The 25,523-nt window shown below is 49.2% G+C and overlaps 1 protein-coding gene and 1 long non-coding RNA gene across 2 annotated transcripts in view; both read left to right on the top strand.

Moving 5' to 3' along the window:
* Nucleotides 1–2,626, top strand: part of LOC133067440 (uncharacterized) — a 161,823-nt gene extending 159,197 nt beyond the window's left edge. The window contains exon 4 of the long non-coding RNA XR_009695255.1: nt 1,228–2,626. This is a non-coding gene — a long non-coding RNA (uncharacterized LOC133067440). The remainder of the gene's footprint in view (nt 1–1,227) is intronic.
* A 1,789-nt stretch (nt 2,627–4,415) lies between these two features.
* The window catches only part of SMAD3 (SMAD family member 3), a 126,597-nt gene continuing 105,489 nt past the window's right edge, over nt 4,416–25,523 (top strand). Inside the window, exon 1 of the mRNA XM_061158002.1 lies at nt 4,416–4,690. Coding sequence (XP_061013985.1) covers nt 4,485–4,690 — 206 coding nt within the window. The 5' untranslated portion in view covers nt 4,416–4,484. The remainder of the gene's footprint in view (nt 4,691–25,523) is intronic.

The raw sequence follows: 25,523 nt of genomic DNA, 5'->3' as shown, positions 1-25,523 counted from the left end.
CGGTTTTCCACAATACTGTGTCCATTTTACCTTACCACTAGCATTGCTCAAGGGTCCTAATTTCTCCACATCCTCACCAGCACTTACTATTTTCTCCCTTTTTAAGAGTAGCCATCCTAAAGGGTGTGAAGTGATTCAATGTGTATCTTTTTGTTTGTATGACTTCTTTCAAAATGTATACAGTTGTCTTGTCCCTATGTGACTTTTTACACAAGTAACATAGCATTATTTCTTTCATTTTCTGTGTTGCTATCTTCACCTGGAACTGTTTTTAAGACACAGCCATTTGTCTCCTGTACACAGAACTCATTGCTTCTAATTTGTGCATAGTACTCTACGCTGAGCACCAACTATATCCAAGCGTATTGAAAATGTTCTGAGTGCTTGTAGAAAGCTCTCTGCATGTGTTATGTGATTCCTTACAGCAATCTTAAGAGGTAGATTATTATTATTCCCACTCTATAAGGAAACTGATACACAGAGTTAAGGGCCTCACCCGAAGTCACACAGCTGGAAACAGGAGACTAGACATTTTAACTCAGGTCCATTTGTTACCACAGAGAGGACTCACGTGTGTTAGGTGCTAAAGCAAGAGGGCTAACTGCAGACAGAGGCTCCCTCTCAGGTGAGGGCATTCTGCTGAAAGTTCTAGTCCTCACTAAATCCTAACTCATCTCCAGGCTGTGATTCACCTCCCTTCACCAGATGTCACTTTATGTCTGTGTAAAATGAAGACAGGAACAACTTTCTTGCTCTTTTGAGATTCACCACTTATTGATTAAACACCCTTTAGCTAACAGAAAAATCATCAGAATTGAAGGCAGGTGTTTGTCTCTTTCCAGTGCTCCACCCGGGAGCCGTGCCAAACACATGAAAACCTTTTGGCGAATCTGCTTGTGAGGCTCCTCCCCCGTAGAACTAACTATTCCCAGAAAAACAGAGGCGCTGCCTCCGGCCCCATCCCACCTCTCTTGAACTTTGTGCTTACCCCGATGAAAAATTAACCGGCTGATGTTTCCTTTCCAAGGACAACCTCTGCAGAAGCCGGCCTGGCTGGGCCCCAGGAGCACCGACACTAGAACAGAGCTCCTCTCCATCCACAGCCGCCCACTCACTCACCTGCCAAAGGCCGGGGTGTGTGGGGGGTTCTCAGGCACCCAGAGAAATCTGCTCCTCAGCCCTCCTCACTGTTTCATGAAACTGGACTGATTTCTTTAACTCTTCTAGGGGAGAAACTGAGGCCAGAGGAGAAAGAAACGCCCAGACGAGGCACTTGTTGGCCTCACACGTGGAGCCAGCCCTGTTTTCTGCATGCACCAGCTGTCCCACTGAGACCAGAAAAAGAGGGAATTGAAGGACAGCATGCTTCATCCACGCTGACTGCTGACCAGTCACTGCCTCCTTTCAGGAGAATGAGAAGGCTGACCAGGGGGCCCTTCACATGTCATGATTCAGAGGCTCGGGGACATGCCAGGTCCTTCCACTACCTGCAGCCCTCAGATCTCTCTTAGGCGCCTCACCTTCATCGTGCACATTGCACCTCACCACACATGGCCTCTGCATTGAAGGAGGACCGTTGTCATGCTTTTTCTAATTCATAATAAGATTCATAATAAGAACTGTGAGGTTCATTCTTAGAGCTGAGAGAATAGATGCTCGCTGGGGTGAAGGGGTAGAGAGAGCCAAGATTAAAAGCCAGTTCAGTCATTGATGAAACTTAAGGCCTTTTTGCTGGATCCCTCTCAACAGTGGGACCTGCCCGATGGCGGTGTTCAGGTTAATGTGAACGTTTCACACAAGGGCCCATTTCTCACAGGCACACACCTCCCTTGGTGCTTCTTTAGGTTGTGAGGCTAGGGCCCTTAGTCTTTCATTTCAGGATTTTCAGAAATGAGTAGGACAGCACACGGAGGTGCTCTGTAGATGTGCATGTCTAACTGAACCCTGCTCCCCACTTTGCACCTTTCTCCATGGCACCAACAGCGGCCCCAAGGTGTGGCTCCATTCCTTTAGAGTATTGACTGTTGGCTAAGCTTTTCACATCGGACTCCCACAATCACCCTAAGAGATTGAGAGGAAAGCTATCTCTAGCCCGTTTTCCAGGTGAGCAAACATTTCTTCTAGTATCACAATAGTGCACCTGTGTAAAGAACTTGGCTTTTGCAGAGCTCCATCTGTGATGTCACCTTCGCCCTCTACAACTCTAGAAGGCAGCTAGCTGGGTGCAGTGTGGGCTGAGGCATCAAAAATCACTGGTTTCTATCCTAACTCTGCAGCTTAGAGCTCTCGAGTATTATAATCTCTGTGCCTCAGGTACTTCAGCTGTAAATTGGCGAGCAGGGGCATCTACTTCAAGAGTCACTGTGAAGATGAACTCAGAGGGCATCACTTGGAATGAAGAACGCCATCAATAAAAGTCTATTGCCTTCCTCCCTTCTCTTTTTCGATGAGAGCCGAAGGGAATGAAACCAGATTATAATGGCTGCTCGTTAGTTCCGAGGACCGTCCAGGAGGGGGGAGCAGGTCATTAAGCCCCATTTGGGGTTAAGGGGTTTCTCCTTTGAGGTCCAAGCAGGCAAGGAATTAGAAGGAAGGGAGCCCAGACCTCGGCCCCAGCGGCTGACAGGCCTGCCAGAGCTCATTCTCTCCTTCCAGGCAGGGACCCCTGCAGCTTCTGGGCTGACTTTGTGGATTAGGCCACACCTCACAGGGCTCTGTAACGCCCCACCCGCTAGAGGGTTTGCGGATCACTTCTTTCTCACCATGGGAGTTTCCCGCTGTTAAAAACAAACAAAGGCTAAGAGGTCTGACAGGGGAGAAGCTGCAGGAGAAAGGCCCTGGGCGCCTGGGTGACTCCCGAAAGCCACTGAGTGAGGGGGGTCTGTGGGTAGACGCCCCAGAATTGTGTTGGTGGAGAGAAATGCCCCAGAGCGCCCCCATATCCTGCTGTTTCTCTGCTTCCCACTGAAGCTAATTTGGAATATATAAGGTCCCCGAAGACTGCCCTTTTGCTCCACTTCTTGCGAGTTCACAGCTTTAAAAACAAAACTCTGTCTCCTATTTACTGGGTGTTGAATTTCGGATACTTTGGTTCCCATAGGAGTCCAGCACCCTGTAATGAAACTTTTCCTCTACAGATACGTTCTAAGGCTCCCCCATTCATTTCTTCCTGAGCTTAACAATGCCTTTGAGGCCCATTTTCTGCGGGGCACTTGATTCCCAAGGCCCAAGGGACCCCTGACTCCAGCTACTATCCAGGGAGTCACTGGGGTCCCCAAATCGGCACTTCTGAGAGCCTCTCCCTAATCCTTGTTTCACCCGGCCCTGGGGCTCTACACTGGAACGGTTTCACTGGTGCGAGAATAAAAACAGCCCCCCGAGTCCCCGGCGCCGCCACAGCCCCTGACTGGGATCGGCGCGCCAGCGTCCCGGTGCGCGCCCCGACTTCCTGGGCCTCAGCCTCCCGCGCGTCGTCCTCCCTCGAACCGGGGTCCTCTTAGGAATGCACCGCCTGCCCGTGGCCAGACCGCTCTCGTTGGTTCGTGCGAGTCTAACCCTCGGGCCCGCCACTGCAAATGAGTTTCCTGAGTGTGGGTTCCGAGAGCGGACGCCACGACCCGAGCCCGGCCCTCCCGCCAGGGGCCCCTCTCGCCGCTCCTTTCCCACGACTTCCTCCCGGCGCCCGCTGGACTTCAGGTCGGGGCCGCGCGGAGTCCTGCGCGCTCCAGCCCTGGCGGCCGCTGTCCCAGGTCGCCCACGTGGGCGCGCTCCGCGCCGGGCGGGGGGAAGGCCAGGAGCCCTCCCGGAGGCGGTCGAGGGGGGAGCCGGCCAGGCGCCCGCAGGAGGAGGCGGCGGGGCGTGGGGGAGGAGGCGGGGAGCCCCAGCGGCAAGGGGGCGGTGACAGAGCTTGGAAAGGAGGCTGCACGCGGATTTGCATGAAACACAGACTGGGAGCGGGCGGGAGCAGGAGCGCGGCGTACGCCCCGGGCCGGCCCAGCGAGCGAGCGAGCCGGGAAGGAGGAGGGCAGCGGGCAGGCGAGGCTGCCGAGGCGGAGGGATCTGCGCATCAAAGCGAGCGAGGCGAGCAAAGTTTGGCTGGGGGTTGGACTCTCCTTCCTGGAGGCGGCACCCAAACAGCCACCCCGTGCGGAAACCCAAACTTTCTTCTGCCTCTCCGGTCCCCGCGGCCGCTGCCTCCGCCCCGCGTCCCGGGCCTTCCCGACCCCGCTTCGCTACCGCCTGCCCGCCGCCCCGCCGTCCTTCTCCCCGCCGTGGGAGACGCCCGGGGCGCAGGGCCGCGCGCCGAGCCCCGCCGGCTGCAGCGCCGCGGCCGGGCCCGGAGAACCAGCAAGTTCGCCGAGAGTTGAAGCGAAGTTTGGGCGGCCGCGGCCGGCCCGGGCTGAGCTCCCCGCTGCGCCCCCGGCGTCCCGCCGCGCCCAGCCCCGCCGGGGGCGCTCCTCACGGCTCGCGCGCCCTCCCCAACCATGTCGTCCATCCTGCCTTTCACTCCCCCGATCGTGAAGCGTCTGCTGGGCTGGAAAAAGGGCGAGCAGAACGGGCAGGAGGAGAAGTGGTGCGAGAAGGCAGTCAAGAGTTTGGTCAAGAAGCTTAAGAAGACGGGGCAGCTGGACGAGCTGGAGAAAGCCATCACCACGCAGAACGTCAACACCAAGTGCATCACCATCCCCAGGTGGGGGCTGGAGGGACCGCTGGGCGCGCCCGCGCAGCCCCAGAGCGTGGCGGGGCCGGCCTGGTGGGATTGGAGCAGGAGGGATCGTGTGTGTGTGTGTGTGTGTGTGTGCGTGCACGAGGGGTGGGAACGCAGGCAGGAAGCGGGTGAGGGGGGACCCCAAACAAAACCTTTTCTAGATTTGCAAAGATTCGGAGCCCGGGACTTCCACGCGGCACTCGCTCTCGCAGACCTCGCACTGGCTTTTCACCTCCGGGAAAGGGGGTGCTGCAGGATCGCCCCCCCCCCCCACCCCGGGGAGCTGCGGGATAGAACTTGAGGCCCGCTTTGTTCAGCTCCGCGGGCCCGAGCCCCTCCTCCGCCGCCGCCTCCCGCCCCCGCGGCCCGCGCTCGTGGAGGTGGTGGTGTCTCTCCCTTTCTTTTCTTCATTCCTGTCCCCCCACTTCTTTCCTTCTCGACAGGAATGCAGTCCGTACAGCTGGGGCTGTGGGTGAGGAGCGGGAGCCTCGTGATTGACAGATTCCTTCTTCGTTCTCTCTTTGCCTTCGGGATTAGCATTTTTATCGAGTATTTTTAGATTCGGTTGTGCCAGTCTCCCGCCCCCTCCGCACACACGCACTTTAGTTGCAGTGCAGTGCTCTGACTTTCAAATGAGAGAGATAAGTGGCGGAGAGTGGGGTCTTCTCCCCCGCCTCCCCCGGCTGTTTTTTGCCCTTCTTTCAGGCTGAGATTGCGGGTGGGTGCCGAAAGGAGGGGGGTTTGGAGCCGAGGAGATAACAAAACGCACCCCAAAGTGGGCCTCGCATCGGCCCTCGCATTCCTACGGAGCCCTCCTTCCCAAAGCGCTTTGCCATCTGTCTGGACCTCCTTTATCCTCCACTTCTTGCTAGCTAGGTCTGGCAGGAGCTCACAGATGGCTGATAGAAGGGGTCAGTGACTTCTCTCCACTCCCCACGGCCTTCTCTTAGCTTAGCTGCGCCTGGCTGGAAATTAGGATGGGGGGGGGGCACATATTTTAGCTTTCTTAGTCTCCCTCTTAGCCCCCTTTGAACGTCTTAATTCTGTACCGAGGGAGTTTGTGTGTCTGTGTGTGTGAGTAGGGGTCCCCGGCTGTGAAGGAATGAGCAGAGGGTCCCCAGGGCCAGAGCCCCACATAAATTGTCTGCCTTGATGCCGGGCCAGAAGTGGACTCCGTCCTTGGCCACCTGCTCGGGGCAGCTGTACGCCGGCCGCCGGCGTGTCAGGCATGCACAAAGCAACATCTGTCCACGGAAACCCAGAGCCGGCCTCCTCTGGAAATAAATGCCACATATGGTGGGAGTGCTGACTTGAAAAATAATAATTTTTTTTTTTTTTCCAAAACTGGGTGGATCCAGTCAATAAAGCGGGAAGGAAGGTGGTGTACTGTCTGGGAAGTGTGTTCTGGTGTGTGATGGGGAGCCAGAATTGACTTCAGAGGAGGTGGTGTGATGTGATGGTCAGGGAGCCCTAGGTCCTGGTCTCAGCCCCGGTTCTTCCTTCTTTATTGCTTTGGGTGAGGGGTAGGGAGTAGGGTAAAGGAATGTCATACTTCTCCCTCCTGGGGAGAACCTGCCTTCTTACCTGCCTGAGGGCGCTGAGGACAAGTGCTTTTCTATGTTTTGAGACAGAAAAAAAAATCAGTATCCAGTATAAAATGAAAAGCTGCATGAATTGTTTCACAGTTTACAAAGGACTTTCATATGCTTTTACGAGATGAAGAAAAAGAAACTCATGGAAAATAGATAAGGCAATTAGGCCTAAGATTGATCCCATTTTCAAAGTTGAGAAAACTTTGGAGAGAGGTGAAAAGGCTTGGCAGAGCAAAACATCCCATTCTGACCAAATGTGCCCGTTCTGCTTGCCATGGCTCCTCTTCACTTTGAAGGTTCTGAATACATTCTTTGCTGATGCCTAGAGTATTAGCTAGAGGGGTGGGCCCTGGGATCTCTGGTAGTAAGGTTGCCAGCATTCTTTGGGCTGGTGACAGCCTGGAGGATAGGCCTGGCTCCCCCTTGCCTTGGTAGGAGTTTGCCCTCTGGGAAAGCATAGCCATGGCCTGCCTTTTCCTCTTGGAGAGTTTTCTGCAGCCTGAGGCATATGGACACTCTGGATGTCCCTGAGAGTTCAAATTAACTTGGCCTTCCCATAGCTCTGTGAGGACTGAGCCATCTTCTACCTGCCTGGCAAGGACCTAATGCTGAAGCAGATTTTTTTCCATCTTTTTCAGTTAGGGAAACCCCGTTACTTGGGTGGATCCAGACAAAGTGGATTTCCATCCTTGGATTTTGTGCCCACGCCTCTGGGTCACCTTGTCTCCCTTGGCAACAGCGGCTGCTGTTTTGCTCATGGGCAGAAAACTAAAGGCCACGTCTTGGGGAGGTGGCTAGCTGGCCTCATGCGGGTGATATCGGTATGTCTCTGAGTCCCATGGATTGTGGGGCTGCCTCTCAAATTGTCTGCTCTCTCCCCACAGCTTTTTATAACGAACGAGGTCTTTGGGAAACTGACAGCGGGAAATGTTTCATCTAGTTATCCCACTGTGGGTGTGCGGTGGGGCCCTGGGTGCTTAAAAGTGCCCTACAAGATCTGGACTTCACAGTGTAAGGAACCCTTAGTCTAAGGAGATTTTCTCCAGCTTGTTTTGGCTAATACAAGATCATGAGCAGCAGCAGCACTGTTTACCAATTGGAGCTGTGTACTGGAGCCCCCCAGACTGCACGCTTTCTTCTGTTACTCCGGCTCTAACTTGTCTTAGTGATCAAGAGAGCTGGAGTGATACAGGCTTACTGGTTTCAAGCATGTCAAAGAGACTGGTGCCAAAGCAGTGGTCAGAGCCTGATTTAGACACACCAGTAGAGGGGCTATCAGGATTCTCTGAGGTCTGGCAGGATGGTCAGAACTTCGACCGGTTGTGTAATAGCATCCTCTGTGTTATCTACTCTCCTTCTTGAGTACCTGAGTCCATCTGCAGGTATCTTCCTGGCCAGTTTATAAGAATGGAGTAATAGCATTTGCCAACGAGAGGCAGAGAAGGTGTGCGTGTGTTCTATCGGGGAGAAGGAGCCAGGCACACTTAAAAATGACTCTTCTGATGGACACTGATAATTTGTATTTCTACCAATGGGACCCATGCCGTGGCCCACTTGTTGAGGGCTGGACCAAGCTTACGACCTTGTTTGTTTGGAAGGAAAATCAGGCTTTCTTGTGTCAAAGCACCAAGTCCAGAAAGTGGGGGAATCGAACCAAACATAAGGTGTGACACATACTTTTCTGTGCATCTGTTCTTTTGGTGTGGCCTCCTCCTGCTATCTGCCTGGACTTTGCCAGGCTGGTGTCACCGTAATATTTCTTTCTCAGGCTTCTGGGGACAGACCAGGGGTGCAGAGTGGCAGCTTTAACACCCTCTCCATTTCAGCATCTCCTGTCCTCTTTTCTCTCAGTTGCAGCTCAGAGCACCATTCTTGTGTGGCCCATTGGAACCCAACTCACTTGCAAGCACCCATCCTCTCCTTTGTCTTGTTAGCCTCGATTAGAGGAGTTCTGCACAATGGCAGGAAAGAGAAGGAGTCTGCCGGACGCTGGGTAGTGGACTGTGGGGCTAACTTAGAGCTATGGCTGAATCTAGGAGCCCTTGACCTTCAAACTTAGGAGCCATTTGGAACCTTCGAACCTGCTCCTTGCACCCAGGAGTTGAATGATTGGGCTCAGTACGTGTTGCAGACAGCCCCTTGCTCACCGTTCCTAATCAAATGTTACAGGATGGGATTTTGTGGATTCGTTCATAGGTATTGGCCCCTCCCATGTCTGAATCTGTATTCTGGGAAGTGGGGGAGGATGTGGAGATAAACTTGAGATGGTCCCTGCCTGTGACAAGCTTACACTTGAGTAAGGAAAACATCAACAGGACGTTATTTGTGTCTATTTCTTTCTTATTCCCAGCCCTCAGGAAAAATATGAGCTCTAGTATGGAGTGATATTTTTGGGGAGTGAGGGGGGTTATGATACGTTTTTTTAATATTTAGAGGTCACTATGTTAGATAACAAAGTAAGGATAGCCATCTGTTTTCCCCAGGAAAAAAAGCACAGAATTCAGGTCCTGTATCTTGTTGTTTTAATACCTGGATGGATTTAGCAGTTCTCAGAGCCTTCGTGTTGGCACCTGTAAAATCAGGATGAGGTAAAGCCTGTGGAAGTGTTTTGTAAACCAGAAAGTTTGACAGATGTGTTTTATATTTAGATGTCTCTGTGTATCATTCATTCATTACTAAATTATTCAGTCATTTATGAGATACCTACTATGATGAGCAGGGCAGGGCACCTGTTCTCAAGGGCCCCCCCTGTCTAGAGTGGGAGACAGACTTGCCCAAAATACAGGCCATTAGCTGCAGCCAAAAGGATGTACAAAATGCCCAGGGATGTGGGGGACAGACCATTACTTCTCTGGGAAGAGGTGGGGAGAGGAGGGAGGGGTCAATGCAAAGTGGAAAACCAAGAGGACAGGAGCTATTATCCAAAGGAGGAAGTTTCTGGACGGCAGTACGATCATGGGAACTTTTTGGTTCATGGTGTTTGTTGCCTACAGGACTGAGAATGTCTTTATCTTCTCTTATTCCTAAATGGAGTGCTGCTATGAATATGTTACCTCCTAGTCTGCACCAGAAGACTGGTGACTTGTATTCAGTATTTTATGCCACTGTGAAGTGTTCTCACTTTGAAATAAAAAAAGGAGTTAGTATGGCAAACCTGAAATTCAAGTTTCCTTGGTGGAAACGGTGACTTAAGATGTATTAGCTCAGAATATAACAGACTGTGTCGATAAGAAGTGGGCAACTTGGAGGTGATGGTGGATGCTCAGAATTTTTGAGTTTTGGTGTGCTGTAACTTTTAATTTCTCTGGTTAACACTTGCCAAAAAATAAATCCTGTAAACCTGAAATTCTACAGGGACATAAGAGCTTTTAATAATGTATTTTTAAAAGTCTGCAAGGATGTAAAGGTTTAAATGACAATTCTAATAATAGAAAAAGCCAATGAATACAGTAGTCATTTCCTTCTGATGAGAAATGCAAGCAGCTGATGGCATAGAGAGACTGGCTTGAGCTTATCACATCAGGAATCCAATTAAAATGAGTTTTTGAAAAATAAATATTGGTTCAATAATGTAAATTTGTAATTGCTCTGTTATTCTAATGGAAATAAAATTAACACGATTTAATGGACTGAGCGACCATTAATTTTCACTAGTTAACTTATTGGGAGATTTCTAAATGCCATTGCTTGCGCAATGCAGCCGTGTCTCTGTATGAGCTCCTTTAGGAAATAAATAGGACCAAGAAGTGCCTGCTTTATTTATTGAAGTGTAGCTGATTTACAGTGTTATTTTCAAGTGTACAGCAAAGTGATTCAGTTTTATATATGTCTATCCTTTTTCAGACTCTCTTCCCTTATAGTTTATTACAAAATATTGCATATAGTTCCCTGTGCAATACAGTAGGTCCTTGTTGCTTATTTATTTCATATGTTGTAATGTGTATCTGTTAATCCCAAATTCCTCATTTATCACTCCCTCTCCTTCCCCCTTTGGTAGGCACAGGTTTGTTGTCTAAGTCTGTGGGTCTATTTTTGTTTTCTGTGTAAGTTCATCTGTATCGTGTTTTTAGATCACATGCATAAGTGATAGCATATGATATTTGTCTTTCTCTGGCTTACTTCAGTTAGTCTGGTAACCTCTAGGTCTATCCACGTTGCAAGCAGTGCTTGCTTTAAGACTTGAAGTCTGACTTTATTCCCTCATCTATTTTCCCACCTTATTTACCCCTCCCCCAGCCTCTTGCAAGTGCAGTTAAGTTCTTGAAAGTGGAATGCCGCTTTTTCAATCAACAAAGCTCACGAATAGTTCTAATTAACTTTTGTCCTTGTCTCCTTTGATGTATTGACCTATTTAAAAAAAAGAATTCGCCCTGCCCCCTTCTCAGACCCACATCTGGTTTTACAGTCTGCCCAGAAAGGCTGCTGATGCAGGGCCTGGGAGGTTTACCAGCCTTTTGCAGACACGAATGTTCCCTGCAGTGGTGGATGGGACTACTACTTCCCCAGGAGGGCTGGGCATCATCTATTGACCATTGATAGGTTCCTGGGCCAGGGAGCCTTCAATCTTCAGGTGCCGTGGTTTCTGGAAACAGTTGGAAGTTGTCATAGTAAACCTAGCTTGCAGAAGTTTGGTTTCTAATTTTACTGTTTTCCAGATTTTAAAACAAAGATCCAAGAGAACTTGTCCAGTTCATGTGTGTGCTTCCTTTAGTGCACCTACCAGGTGCCAAAACCTGTCCCAAGTAGCAGGAACACACCAGTGATGGAGGCAGATGCCTTATTCTGCCCTATTGTAGCCTCTGGTCCACTGGCTGCTGAACACTGGTCTTTTGGAGTTGTAAGAATCATGTGTGTGTTCTCTCTGCTTAACTTGTAAATACTGTTTTCTTAATGCCAGAGAACCAGATTCCCCAAGCCCTGCAGTTTATTGAGTCCTGATGAGAGAGAGGGAGTGTGTAACGTTACTCTTTGTTTTGACTTAATTAACAGTTTTAGAAATAACAAATCTAGAGCACAAGTCACACTATCCGTTGTGATTATCTGAGGCCTCTGCTGTAAACAGCAGCCTGCCACCGTGGCACACTGCTGCAGGGCGTTTTGACAGAGAGACTCCGCTTAAAATGAAAACATAGTAGAAGCCTATTAATTAAGAAGTTTGTCTAATTCTGGACTAGGCTGAAGTTTGTTTAGCAGGCCTTTTCTCCCCATAAATTCTATCAAGAAAAATCAGTCATGAACACACTTTTGGGAGTCATTTTGCAGGCAGGAGTCAACAGACCTGGGTAGGTTCTAGATTTTAGCTCTGTTTCTAATTAGCTGTGTCACCTGGGCCAAGTCCCTGACGTCTCTGGGCCTCAGATGTTCTCAGCTGGGAAGTGGGCTACATAAGCTCTATTAGAGGTTCTTTCTGACTCTAAAGTGGTTTCCATGCAAGCGTCTTAGAAGCATCCCTTTGCATGCATCCGCTTGATCAATAAACCGCAGTTCGTTCTTAACTATTCATGTCCTAAGTCCCTGTTAGTCTGGTGCCAATGAATTTCCCTAGTTGAAAGTAAGAAAACTATAATTCAGCTTTTTATTTTAGTTGTTTCCCCCCTCTGTCCTCCCTGCCTTTCCTTTGCCCTGTGAGTCTAAATCAGTGAAATTTAACCACAAAGGAATATAAAAATAACTGAAATCAAGGATAACACCATTAAGGCTGAATGTGTTGAGATGCAGTGAGCAGTTTTTCTTCTTTTGTTGCTATTTTTGGCTATCCTCAGAGCAGGAAGTTTACTTAAACTAATGACCACAATTGCCTAAAAATGGTTAAATGTGAGAGGTAGGCATTATAGAGGATACCTGTGGAAAATGTTTGCTCATATGTCAGAGTTTACCCAGGAAGCTTTCTTTATTTATTTTCAAGCATCTATATAAAGAAAGGCTATACTTGATTGCGTAAGCATGCACCTCTTGTGGGGAGGCATGGAGGTTACAAGTTGAAAGCCCAGCTAGGAAATGAAAAGTGAGTTTCCCCTGAAATGGTACTTTTTCTGTCTCACACCTGCTCTCCCTGCTTACATCTGGCAAGTTTTTCTCCTGACAGCTTTGTTGGGAGTTTAGGCCTGGGGTGTTGTTTAAGAAACCTGGGGTCAAGGTTTGCCTTTGAAATCTATGGCATTATCAGTCTGTTGGCTTTCCCCACTAACACTTGCATCACAGACCGCCAGGCCTAGTTGCAGCTCTGGGGTGTCACCTCCTTTTTTTTTTTTTTCTTTTTCTTTGAGACTGGGCTTTTGAAAATAGTAATGCTTTTTGGGTGTGTGTTTTTTAAAGGTCTGTTTTTACGCTGTCACAGCTCAAAAATGCCAAAAGGCATTTTTTCCTTAAAAAATCACCTCTGGGCTAAGCCCAAATGTGGAGTAATGGATCCAGAAAGGACTTTTTGAATAGTTACAAGTGGCTGAAAGCAGGCGCTGGTGATGGAAGTTGGGTTTTTCCTTTTGCTTCAAATGTTCCCCATTGTAAATTTTCTCACACCCTCGTTGAATTCAGATTCAAGGTGAGCCTTGTTTCTCTGTGTGCCTGGAAGGGCAGGGTGAGTGACCTTGTTTTGCTCCCCCTTTAGATGTTGTGTGTACCCTTTTATCTCTACCCAAAGATTCTTAAAATATTGCCCGAGGAGCAGGGGTTCAGGGCGTCATCGAGGATGAACAAAGAGCTCTGGAGTCTGACAAACCTGGGTTTGAGTTGGCCAGTTACTGACCATGTGGCAGCCTTAGGGACATCTGCTTCCATTGATTAAGCTCCACTTTCCTCATCTGTGTAATGGGCATGGGCCTGCCTGCCTCCTATAAATCAACACAAATGATTTAAGAGAGAGCAAGCGCTTGGCTGGTATTTGTGGCTCACAGCACGTAGTAGGTGCTTAGTAAACATTCACTTTTCCCCTTTCAAGGGGGGGGGGGTTGGCTGATGGTGTTGGTAGATGCCAGTAAGGGACCCTGCCCCCTCCACTCGTTCTCAGGGCTCACTGTTTGGAGAACCCCTATTGATGCAGTAAAAGAATCTGCCTCCAGCCCTTGTGCACCAAGAGGCCACAGTCACACTGCTGGTTGATGTAGGGCTTGGCAGGCCATTCAAAGAGAAACAGTTTGTATTCTTAGGTGGTTCTCCCCCCTCTCCTGTCCTCCATCATTTAAAAACTGTTTGGCTGACTAAAAATAATAGTATTGAAAACAAACTTTGATGAATCAGTGCTCCTGGGGTGGGGGGGTGGGTGTTAAGATCCTGAAGGAGAAACGCCGTGACTCACGGGCCTGTCACCGATAGCCTGCCCATCCATGTGTGGAAGTGTATGTTTACTCTTGGTGGTGTGTTTTTGAGGCCTGGCTGGAAGGCAGTTCTGGCTCCAGGCAGCCCCTCACCAGTTGCTTGGTTGTCAGGTGAGAATGTTCGGTGCCGGAAGCTCATGGCTCCAAAATGACCCAGACGTGGACGGCGGTACCTTTGGCTGCCCTCTAGGTGTGTTGGGGGGCTCACGCTTAGTGGACCACCCTTTGGACATCCTTCTGGATGTGGTTCTTTCCACGGGGTAGAGCTGTGGGCCCAGGGATGGCCCGTGTGGAGCCTGCACTTCCTTCTTCCAGACGGTACACTGGGTCTCCGCCCTTCCGTTCCCTGCCCCTGTGATCTTGACCCTGCTTCCAGGTCCCAGGTGGGCTCTTCCCCAGGTCCACCTGCCTAAGGAAAGGAGACTGTGTCGACCATGGGCCGTGTGTGCACCCGTGGGCCCTGGGCCGATGACATGGGTCGGACCGGGAGATGGAGAAACGGGATGAAATTCAGACTTGGGGTGTCTGCATGAGCGTACAGGAAGCCCCTCTAAGTGTGGGGTGATCCTGGGGATGGGCTGGGATTTAGGGTCGGTTCTCCTGGGATTCTCTCAGCAGTTCCATTGTGGAACCCAAGGGGTCAGAGAACTCTCCATTCAAACCTGGCCTCCCAGGTCGTGTTAAGGTCCCTGTCAGTATGATAGAACATATTCTATTTATCAGCCTGTTACCTTGATTTCTCTCTTTTCTATACGACATATTATATGTGGAACTCCACAGTTCCTCCTGCTCTCAGACCATTTGATGGTGGAGGCAGTCCTGTTTTTATGGCCATCCTCTCAGTGGGCTTCCCTAATGACTCAGATGGTAAAAAATCTGCCTGCAAAGTGGGAGACCCGGTTTCAATCTTTGGGCTGGGAAGATTCCCCTGGAGAAAGGAATGGCAACCCACTCCAGTATTCTTGCTTGGAGAATCCCATGAACAGAGGAATCTGGCAGTCTATATAGTCCATGGGGTTGCAAAGAATCAGACATGACTGAACGACTAATAACTTTTTCTCTGTTATATAGCCACAACTGAGGCCCTGCTCAGGTGGCACCATTATATGGAAGATTGTGGGTGTTTCTATAGGAAGGATTGATTTCCCTCACCTTGAACTCAGATCAGAGTGAATTAAGTGCAGGTCAGGGAAAGGTGATACTTATGGCAGCTGCCTATCTGAAAGGTGGAGTGAAGAGCCCAGCCCCTGCTAGTGCAGTTGGCTGTTGGCTCCATTTATTGGGCACTGACTTTGTGCTGGGCCTCAGGAGAGGTAGAGATGTGGAGATAAAGTCCTGTCTCTGAACTGTGCAGAGGCTAAAAGGGACAGTGGCTGCAGCTACAGTGGGCTCATGGGAAAGACTTCTAGGTTGAAAAAAGCAGTGTTGGGGATCCCAGAGAAAGAGCAGCTTGTTTCTGAGGGACTCAGAAGGCTTCACAGAAGAGATGATGCTCCAGCGAGACTTTGAAAGGTGGATAGGAGTGTGGGAGTGAAGGGAAGGCTGAGTGCAGCACTGGCCAGACAGAGAGTGGAAGAGCCTGGCGTCTGGGGCGGGGCGGCCAGAACGTGGAAGAGGGCATGGCCAGAGAGGAGTCTGAGAAGGAGGTTGCCAAGGGTTTCATTCGGCCGAGCTTGGCATTTGGACCTTGCTCCGTAAAGCACCCAGGAGATTTTAAAGTACGGGAGTGGCGTGGCTGAAGCCACCGTTCTATTCGCGATTCCTCGCCTCCCCCAGCCCGTGGCTGGTAAGAGCAAGTTTTCTGCCTGAGTTATCCAGGTCAGAGTCGTAATCCCTTACACCACCATGTGGACAGCTTCAGGCTATGTCTGGACCCGGGTGAAAATAGTGTTTTGTTCGCCGTCAGGAGGGAAGACGGGTTACACAGCCAGGAGGGCTCTGGGAGCCCAAGTGTTCAGGTAATTAGCCAGTGAGTCATGCCAGCCTCTTGACATGGATTCCTTGGGAAATTAAGCAGAGTGTCGCTGGGCTCCATGCAGAGGCCTGTTCTCCCCAAGCAGCGGCCTCGGCCTCAGATCCCAGCCTCTCCTTGGGTTTTCTGTGTGCCTGGCATGGTGTCTTTGTGTGGAATGTCTCTGGTCAGTGTTTTAAATTTCTTCATTGACGATCGTCTAGGTCGGGCTTTCCAATTCCAGACCACACTGCAATAAGTAAAAATGCCTAAGTTCTCTACTGCAGACTCATCAGATGCTCTCATGTATTAAAAACAGATTACATTCCTTAGTAAGAGAGTAAAATGGGGTAAGTTCATATATTTCATCACGAGCAAGCAGAAATCTTGGTAACCATGCATACAGTTTACCTCATCTGTTTAGGGTCATCTTTTTTGTTGTTGTTGCTGTTAATTGAAGTTTGTAGGTTTTTAGAAGTAAGAAGTTTTGTGTCCATGGACAGGTTCTTAGTTCATGGACCATTTTTGAGAACCCTGATAGAGACCTGTTGCTGAAATGGCAGCCTACTTTGATGGAGCTTTCTGGGCTTGCATTCAGGAGACCCAGGTTCAAATCCCTGGCTTTCTGCTTCTTGCTTTGGTGACTGTAGACCAGTCACCTGATTTTTTTTTTTTTTTGAGCCTTCCTTTCCTCATCAGTAAAATGAGAAAAACGATGCCTTCCTTGGTAGGATGATTGTTGTTTATTTCGATGAGCTATGTATTAATGAATGGCGCTAGTGGTAAAGAACCCGCCTGCCAGTGCAGGAGACATAAGAGACCTGGGTTCAGTCCCTGGGTTGGGAAGATCCCCTGGAAAAGGAGATGGCAACCCACACCGGTATTCTTGCCAGGAGAATCCTGTGGATGGAGAAGCCTGGAGGACTACAGTCATTGGGGTCACAACGAGTCAGACACAACCAAAACAACTTAGCATAGCATGTGTATTAAAAGTTCTTTGCAGACTATAAAGTATGCGGTGTCACTCATCCTTTCTTTTTTTAAAAAATATTTATTAATTGATTTGGCTGCACCAGGTCTTAGTTGTGGCATGGTGAACTCTTGCTTGCGGCGTGTGGGATCTAGTTCCTTGACCAGGGATCAAAGCCAGGCACCCTGCACTGGGGAGCATGGAGTCTTAGCCACTGGACCACCAGGAAAGTCCCCACTTATTATTTCTTTATGAAGCACAACTCTATAGTATTGTTAAAAACCCTTCCTCACAGAGGTGGAGTTAAAGCTTCCAAGTTCACACCTACATTTTCACAGAGACCATAGAGAAAACCTTAATGATACACAGAATTCAACAGGAGTATGAACTTAGGGTGTGCATACAGTGGGGGGGGGGGGAGGAGGGGCATGGGTCTGGTTCCAGAAGCTTAGGTGAGTTGGTGCTTATGGTCTTGTCTGAGGATTTGGGTCATTCGTGCTGACATGTGGCAGATCACCTGAGCTGTCTCACTGGGAGTGATTCTGGTACATGCAGCATGGACTGGGTGCTGAGTGCCAGACACCAAGGCGGGCCATTGATCAGGTGGTTGATCTTCTTTACCCATCTTCTGGGAAGGATGAGTTACCAATGTTTGTAGAAGAGGAGGCTCAGGCTTTGAGAAGTCAGCAGCAGACTAGGAATCTGAGTTCAGGTCTCTTGTTCCCAGCTGTCTGCCCTGGGGCTCCCCCAAAAGGGACTGCTGTTCTCCTTTTTATAAGAAAACCAATGAAATTGCTTAGGAAAGTTGCTGTAGGTCTCATGATAAGAGATGGAGCGGAATTTGCCTCTGAAGCTCTGTCCGTTTTAGAATCTAGGGTGACCAAAGAATTTGTTAAACAAACCAGGACACTTCTAAGAGTGAAAAGGGGGCAGTGCCGTTATCAGTGCTGGCCAGAAACTGGCATCAACCTGGACTATCCAGGCAAACCTGGAGAGGTAGTCACTCAAGTCACCCTGCCTCCGTGCCGGTGATCACGATACCTGGCCAGAGTAACTGGGAGGGTCCATCAGTAGCTTTCGCTGCCACTGCTAAAGTGTCAGGGACTGTCTAGATGGTTTACTGCTGCTTTGAGTGAGGTGACTCGTCTAAGATCATTCAGCAAGGTGGCAATGTAACATAATTTAAAACTGGATGAAACTTTAGAGGTAATCTACAGTAGTCAAGTTAACACCAGAGTATGTGTTAACTTAGCTGCAGTGGGAGTTGGGGAACATTTGGCTTCACTGATGGCCACTCTGAAGGGAAGGACAAGAAGCAGGAGGTGGAGATGGGAGTGTATCCGGGGGATGCCGGGGTGGCAGTGAGGGGGTGGTAGGGTGTTCGCTTGGCTCTAGAACATATGCCTCCTCATCAAGGCATGTCCCTTTGGAAAGCAGGAGATGCCCCCAGGTCCAGGGCAGCTGAGATGGGATTTCATGTCCAGGAGCAAAGTCTTCTGTGAGCTGACTTCTGCTCCCCTGCTGCATGTTCACTACGGTTTCCAAGATACTCCTGGCTGGGAGCTAGTGGGGGTTTAGTGGATCAGTCTTGTGCTGAAGAGTTTTGGAAGGCGTTGGGGAAGGAATTAAAAATAACAGCAAGCATGCCTTTTCTTTCTCTTTGATGGTGGTAAATGCATGGAATGTGCCAGGGTGCGTGGCCCTAAGTAACCCTGTCTGCCAGTGGAATCCCATAGAGAACATGGAAAGACTTTGCATGTTTCACTCCTGCCTTGGGTTCATGGGTTTCGTTTCTGTGATCACCCAAGCCTCATCCTTCCTCTCTCGCCCCAAATAATCTGTTGGAAGCCTGGAGAGGGACTTGAGTTCTCTGTTCCCTCCAACCAAACTGTTTGCTGTGGGCAAGGCCCTGTCTGTTGAGCTCCAAGGAGAGCAGCTGGAGTGTTGAAGAGGACCAGTTACAGGCTGAGAGAAGCCAAGTGTAAATTCAAACCGAACTTAGCACTTGCTTGGAGAACTTGAGCTGATACTGTGCCCCTCTAGTCATCACCCTTTGTGGCTGTGCTGCTTCTTATAAATAGAACAACATGCATTTCCCTTTTTTTCTTTTTTACCCCACAGACACAAGCAGGCATGTGTGTGGGTGAGGAAGGGCTGGGAATATTAATTATTTATGTTCCAGTTCATTGGAGAGTCAGCGTGGGAACTAGGCCCTGGGCTTCATGGAGATGACTAGGCCATCGTGTGGGTAAGACTGGAATCCGCTTTTGTGTTTCCTGAGTTCAAGCTGTCCTCACCATCACCACCCTCTCCTCAGCCGAGGCCCCCGGTTTCTCATGCCTGGATACTGCAATAAGCCAGCCAGCTCCTTTGCTCTCCGATCCACCCCGTATTCTGATTAGGGGCCAGACTCACTGTCTGAGGATGCTTGGGCTGCAAGTAACCTGAAACTCAGCTAACAGCTTCACCACTGTGGGGGCTTATTACCTGCTTTGAGAAGTCTGGAGGCAGGGTGGTGTCAGGCACCAGCAAGGACTTGGGAGCCTTCCATCTTTCTGCTCTGCCATCTCCAGCGTTCATGACCCAGTGATGATCACAGCTGTTCCAGGTGTTACCCTCTTTACACAGTTGCGTCCAGCAGCAGGAAAGGCTGCTTCTCCTTGGGGGTCTCTTTATCCAGGAAGGAAACCTTTCCCAGAATCCCTCACGGATCTCACTGGCCAGCATTGTGTCACATGCAGCCAGTGGCAGAAATTAGATGTAACAAGTCCCTCAAAGGCAAAGACCCGGGTTGTTTCCTGGGTTCATTATGGTACTTAGTACCTGCTCTTGTTGTTGTTCAGTCACTCAGCTGTGTCTGACTTTTTGACCCCACGGACTGCAGCATGCCAGGCTTCCCTGTCCATCACCAACTGCTGGAGCTTGCTCAAACTCATGTCTGTTGGGTTGGTGATGCCATCCAACCATCTCATCCTCTGTTGCCCCGTTCTCCTCCTGCCCTCAGTCTTTCCCAGCATCATGGTCTTTTCCAATGAGTTGGTTCTTCGCATCAGGTGGCAAAAGTATTGGAGCTTCAGCATCAATCCTTCCAACAATGAATATTAAGGGTTGATTTCCTTGCTGAATTCTATGAACGGTAATACCTGCTGGGTACTTAGTAAATGTCAATTAATACTTGATTGGTGTTTTCCTTCTTCTCTGAGTAGACTCCTGAACACTTGTTGATGTCTTGAACGATGTCTTGCTGAGTTTAGAGGTCACAGTGGTAACCCAATCAGAGGGCTAGATCTTGCCCTCATGGAGCTTACAGTTGAGATGGAGAGACCATTATTTGTGTTCAGAACATGCACCTGTGTGAGTTGTAGCAGTCTGCTGTGGGACTGCTTAGGAATGGGTGTGAAATTAGGGTTCAGGGGGACAAATGGAAGTGAGACTCACTGAGGGGAACAGCAGAGCCTCTGAACACTGTATCTGAGGACTATACTTTCTGACTTAAGTCAGGTCTTTCAAGCAGTTCAGATTTCTATCTCCGCCCTTCTGCCAGTCGTGTTTTCCTGTTGATGAAATGAAGATTAAAAATTTGCCCTTGAGTATGGAGTGGGGGTGGGGTACAGAGTTAAGAGCCTCCTGCCCCCAGGGGAAATTTTCTAAAGGTTCTTGCGGTATTCTAGCTTCAAAACCCTGTGAAATTTAATTGCATGTTTAGCGTCTTTGTGCGTCTGACTGGCTTTGAAGTTGCTGGAAACTTTCTCTGAAAGCATGTAGACGAAGAAATAAGAATTCTATAAATGTTCAGTGGTTAAAAACAAAGTGCTGGCCGATTTATAGAATCTGAGGGTCGTTTTCTGATGGAACATTTGGCAGACACGGCATACCCAGGAGGACTTCTGTCACAGTCAGCTAATAACTGGCTTCAGGTCTGCAAAGTCTTTTTCATTTCCAATTCAGAGAAAACAGAGTCTGTCCCAAGGCCTCAAGGTTTATTTTCCTATTGATCTAGGAGCCGGGACCCCCCAGGGAACATCTTAAAGCTAATTAAAGATACTTGTTTGAGGTTTTGCCTCTTTTTCTTGCTTGATTGAAAGAGTCGCAGTTTTGACTTTTCTTGTTTTTGTTTTTCTTTTTTTTTAAAAATGGAGAATCTACCACCACGACTGCTCCAGGAGGTGGGGGTGGGGGGATTGCACGGTTCAGCACACGCATGACATGTTGCCCTCCTGCCTGCTTTGCGAGACCAACACCCACCCCCCGCCCCCCCCCAGAGAGGCATTTTTGAGCACAGGGCCAGGCACCAAAGCAGCTACTCTCCTTGAAAATTCTTGAGTCTTCAGGAGTAGTGGCCAGGGGAGCCTGGGCAGGAAAGCCAACACAGTGGTTCCAGGGTGAGGCTGGCTCTGTTTGACCAGCTGGAGCTCTGAAGTTAATGGTCCAAGGTCCCCACTCAGAAGGAGGGTCAGCCTGTGGGGAGATGGAGGCCCTCACAGCCATTCCAGGGGGCCCCCTGACCCTTTGTTTAACCACGACTGTGGACCAATGGTCTCAGATGTTTACCATCGCCTGTTTATAAGAGGGAAGTGTGGTCATATTTCTATCTCTTTTGTGGGCTACACGGTTGCCTTACTGAGGCTCATGTGGGAAGTGGTTACCGTTCAGAGGAGGGTGAAATAACAGTGCTCACAAAGGGACTTTGATCCCAGAATCTTTTTGAATGTCACCTTTTGGCCATTCTGTTTTTTTATTTTTTGCCCATCGGCCTTAACTTCTTTTGTGAGAAAATCATACGAGGCTGGACCTCGTTCCACCCTGCTGGGTATCACAGTTCAGAATTGCAGTACTTGTCCTCCCCCTGGGTTTCACTGGGGAGCTGACTTCCAGATCTGTAGTTCTGCACAGCTAGAGACCCTCAGCTTCAGCTGTTCACTGGGCGTCCATATCTGAATAGCCCAGAAATGCCTGGAATTGAACAACGACTATTGCTGTCTACACTCCTTCCACAACCTCCACAGGTCTTCATCTTCATCATTGTTGAAGCTCCAGGGTCAATGAAGTGTTGAATGAGCCTGAGAACAGACACACATGCACATGAAGGAACCACAGTCTTGGCATCCTGTTTCTCCAGTGAGGTTGAGGGCCCTTGGCCACTCTTTGATGGAACTTGGCTTTCTGACTTCAGGAAAGTTCACTTGGCTTCTCTGAGTATTGGTCTTTGCATCTAGAAAATAACAAGTCCAAGAGAGAATCTCAAAAGTCTGTATCAGTTCTAATATTTCATGACACCTCTTTGCCCTCTTTTTCTTGACTTATTGGTTTTCACTTAATTGCTGCCAGGTCTTAGATGCGGCATGTGGGATCTAGCTCCCTGACCGGGGATGGAACCCAGACCCCCTGCCTTGAGAGCATGGAGTCTTAGTCACTGGGCCACCAGGGAAGTCCCCTCACTCTTTTCTTGATGCACATATTTTCCAGGGGGATAAACCTAACTTTTGTCCAATGCTTTACCTTCAGAGGTGGCCCACTCCTTATATTAATTGTTACAGTGATGACTTAACTCGTCAGGTAGTTACTGAGTGTCTTCAGTTGGGGGCGGTGCTGTCAGACACTATGGTCCAGGGGCTGTAACTGGTCTGTAGATTTGGACAGTTGTATATACTCCTGCTGCCTGGAGCTGCCAGGCTTGTGTTGAAACAAGGCTCACCTGATGAGGGTCTGTTCCCTGTGCCCAGGCTAGGGGAAGTCAGCTTGTAAGCAGAGAGGAATTCTCATTTAACCCAAAGCACAGGCTTCCTGTGCTTCTAGCCACCAGCTGCATGCGTTGCAGGCGTGGTGCCGTAAAAATACAGGAAGGAAGGGAAACGTGTTCACAGGTTGGTTAGAGATTTTGAAACCAACAATCAACTCTCTCTTATCCACAAGAAACCAGAATCCACTGCTGCTTTTCAGGCTCTCAGACCTGCAGCTCAACAGAGCGCTCTTTCAAAACTTGGGTAGGCTCTTTTTTTTCTAAAGGCTTTTTCCACAAACTCCAGCCAGCCAGCAAATATATTCTTTGAGGATTATGATTTGACCGACATGCTCAGGAATCTTTAAAGAGAAGAACCATCTTTGCTCTCAGCTGTTTTAAGGCCAGCGAAGAGACAGAGGCTCCCAGAGATGCAGTGATGAGGGGCTGGCCGCTAAGAGCACACAAGAAATAAACAGCGGCCATTCCTGTGACTTCGCTTTTGTTGGAGGTCTGTCAACCCCGGGACCTTCTGGTTGGTGTTCCAGAGAGAGAACTAGAGGTGGAAGACCCGGGTTCTAGGCCTGTCCCATTGTGAACCAGCCTCATGACCTTGGCTGAGTCACTTTGCTACCTGGGCCTCTGGTTTCCTCCTTGACAAACCAAAGGCATTGGCTTAGCAGGATTTTTAAAGTTTCTGTACCTTAAACGTTCTAATTCTGAAGCTTGCATTCAAAGAAATGACCGACTCTGTTACTCATTTGGGGAGTTTCTGGATCACTGTACCATCGCTTTGGGAGCTGGAGACAGGGGCCTGCCGTTGAAGACAGGATGAAAAGAGGTTTGAGCTGCAGGGTAGGCTGTGGCAGCTGGGACTCCTGCTTCCTCATGATTCACGTTCGGTGCTTGGGCTCGACATGGAAGATTCTCAACCCTGGTTGCTTATAAAAATTCCAATACCTAGACCACACCCCAGACCAATTCAGAATTTCTACAGGTGGGCCCTGGGAATCAGTATTTTTAAAGTTCTCTGGTGTGTAGCCAGGATTGAGAATCAACAGCCCTAGATTTTTTTTTTAACATTTATTTTTTTGGCTATGCTGGGTCTTACTTGTGGAGTGTGAGCTCAGTAGTTTTTGCGTGTGGGCTTAGTTGCCCTGGGGCATGTGGGATCTAGTTTCCTGGCCAGGGATCGAACCCACATCCCCTGCCTTGGAAGGCAGATTCCTAACCACTGAACCACCAGGGAAATCCCAGCTCTAGATCTTAAGTAAAGCTGTGGTTCAATGTTTCAGGCATCTCTTCTCAGGGAAAAGTGATAGTGGTTGGTTTAAAAAGAAAAAGCGCATGTACACAGAAAAAAAGTTCTAGAAGCATGTTGATTTGGTAATCACAGCTGCTGATGGTGAATAGTTGCCCTGAGGTTTGGAGTCCCAGTTTTCTCCTATCTCTGGGTCAGTGGTTTCTCAAACATCTCTGAAGGAGTGGAACCATCTGTAGTTGGTTATTTCTGCTTGGGAAACTCAGAGTACTATGTTGGGGCAGGGGGTGGTGGCAGGAGCAGGGGTGGAGCAGGAATGGATTAAACAGACCATTACACACACCCACACTTCTTTCGTGAAACTAAGTCAGAGGCCTCAGCCAGTGCTGGTGGCATAGCTTAGTGTCAGATCCTTGGCAATGCCCTGGTGGACGCTAGGGGCTGTGAAAGTATGTCCCGTGGTGGCCTGTGTGCCTTGGTGAGTGTTCTTGCCCTTGGTTGAGAGCTTCCCACCACCTTCATCAGATGCAGCATCTAAGCACTCCTGTTTATGCCCACTCATTCATAGTTCCTCGTGGGGACTCCATCCCCCCAGCCGAAGGATTCTGAGGGGCTGTCCGGGTCAGACATTAATGGGAGAGGACAGCTCAGTTCTAATATTTTTTCAGGCAGAGAAGAGGGCATTTTGTGATGGTGGTGGTGATTGCAAAGGTGATGACTTATTGGGTGTGGAATGAGCTTCAGCAGGGAGGAGACCTGGTCAGTACTGATGAACCCTGAAGGGTCTTGCAAATAGGGGAATGGGGCTCAAGAGCTCTTTCAGTGACAGGGTTTGAGTTGTGGGTGTAGACACAGATGCCAGATGGAGGCTGCTGTTTCTCAGGCAAGAATCCATCAGTCACTTAATATTTATGGAGCAAGGTGCTCAGAGAAATGGCAAATACGGCCACTGCCCTCAGAGAGCTTACCATCTGACTTGGGGTTTGAATGCACAAGTGTGGGATAGTATTGGGTGGGCCAAAATGTTCATTGCCATTTTTCCATAGTATCTTACAGGGAAACCTGAAAGAGCGTTTGGTCAACCCAATCTGAAAGCCTTCTGTGTTTCGGGAACGTGGTGAGGACCTAGGGTTTCAGAGGGAGGGGCATGGAGGTGCGGGTAGGACAGATCAGGTCCAGTCAAGGATGTGAGCTAGTGAAAAGGAGACTCCTGGGCCCCAGTAGTAGGTGCCTGTCTCCCTGCTTCTAACATGTTGACTGTCTTTGGGGAGCAGCCCTGAGGGGCACCCCCTTGCTACTAAGAAGGACTGTATGCTCTTGCCCCCCTCAAAATTCTCTGTTTTCAGGAGTCAGTTTTCCTCTAGCATTTTCCTTCTCCTGCAAGGGAGGAGTGGTCTTTGCCAGCCCCCTGCTTTGATGATTACCATCTGCCCACCTTGATCTCCTGCCTGGTTTCAGCTGGAACTCCTTTCCTTTCTATCCCAGAAATATCATGTAAGATGATTGTTCTTGGTTCCAGTAGCCACCTGGCACCCTCTTAGCGGTGGCTGCATTTCAGGTATGGATGGGAATGATTCTCTGTGCATCAGCAAACTCAAGTTTGTCCTGCAAGCGAGTTGTGTGATCATTGGTAAACGCAGGACTGGCTTTGTTAGGCCCTGACTGGGGCCAAGGCTATTATTTCTCTGTGGGTAATTATTTCAGGCTTCACGGTTATGAGCCGAGCATAATCGAGGGCAGATAAGAAAGCCATATATAGAGCAAAGTACATATTTCTTAAGGTGGGCGGCAGAGGCTTTATATATATGTGTGTGTGTTGGTGTATGTGTGTTTAAAAAAAGACCTATATTTTTTTTTGGGCAGTAGAACTTAAGTTTCCAGTAAACATCTCCTCCCTTTTTTACTTTACCTTTTAATTTGGTGTTTATGGTCTCTGTGCTTTGAAATTGTTTTGCTATGATGCCAGCTCTGCTGGGAGAGGGGGTTGGGGCGGAGCAAGCCAGGCTCTT

Source organism: Dama dama, chromosome 12 (genome assembly GCF_033118175.1).
Source record: "Dama dama isolate Ldn47 chromosome 12, ASM3311817v1, whole genome shotgun sequence".
NCBI lineage: Eukaryota > Metazoa > Chordata > Mammalia > Artiodactyla > Cervidae > Dama > Dama dama.
The sequence above is the reverse complement of the archived record's forward strand: the minus strand, read 5'-3'. Positions and strand labels throughout refer to the sequence as shown.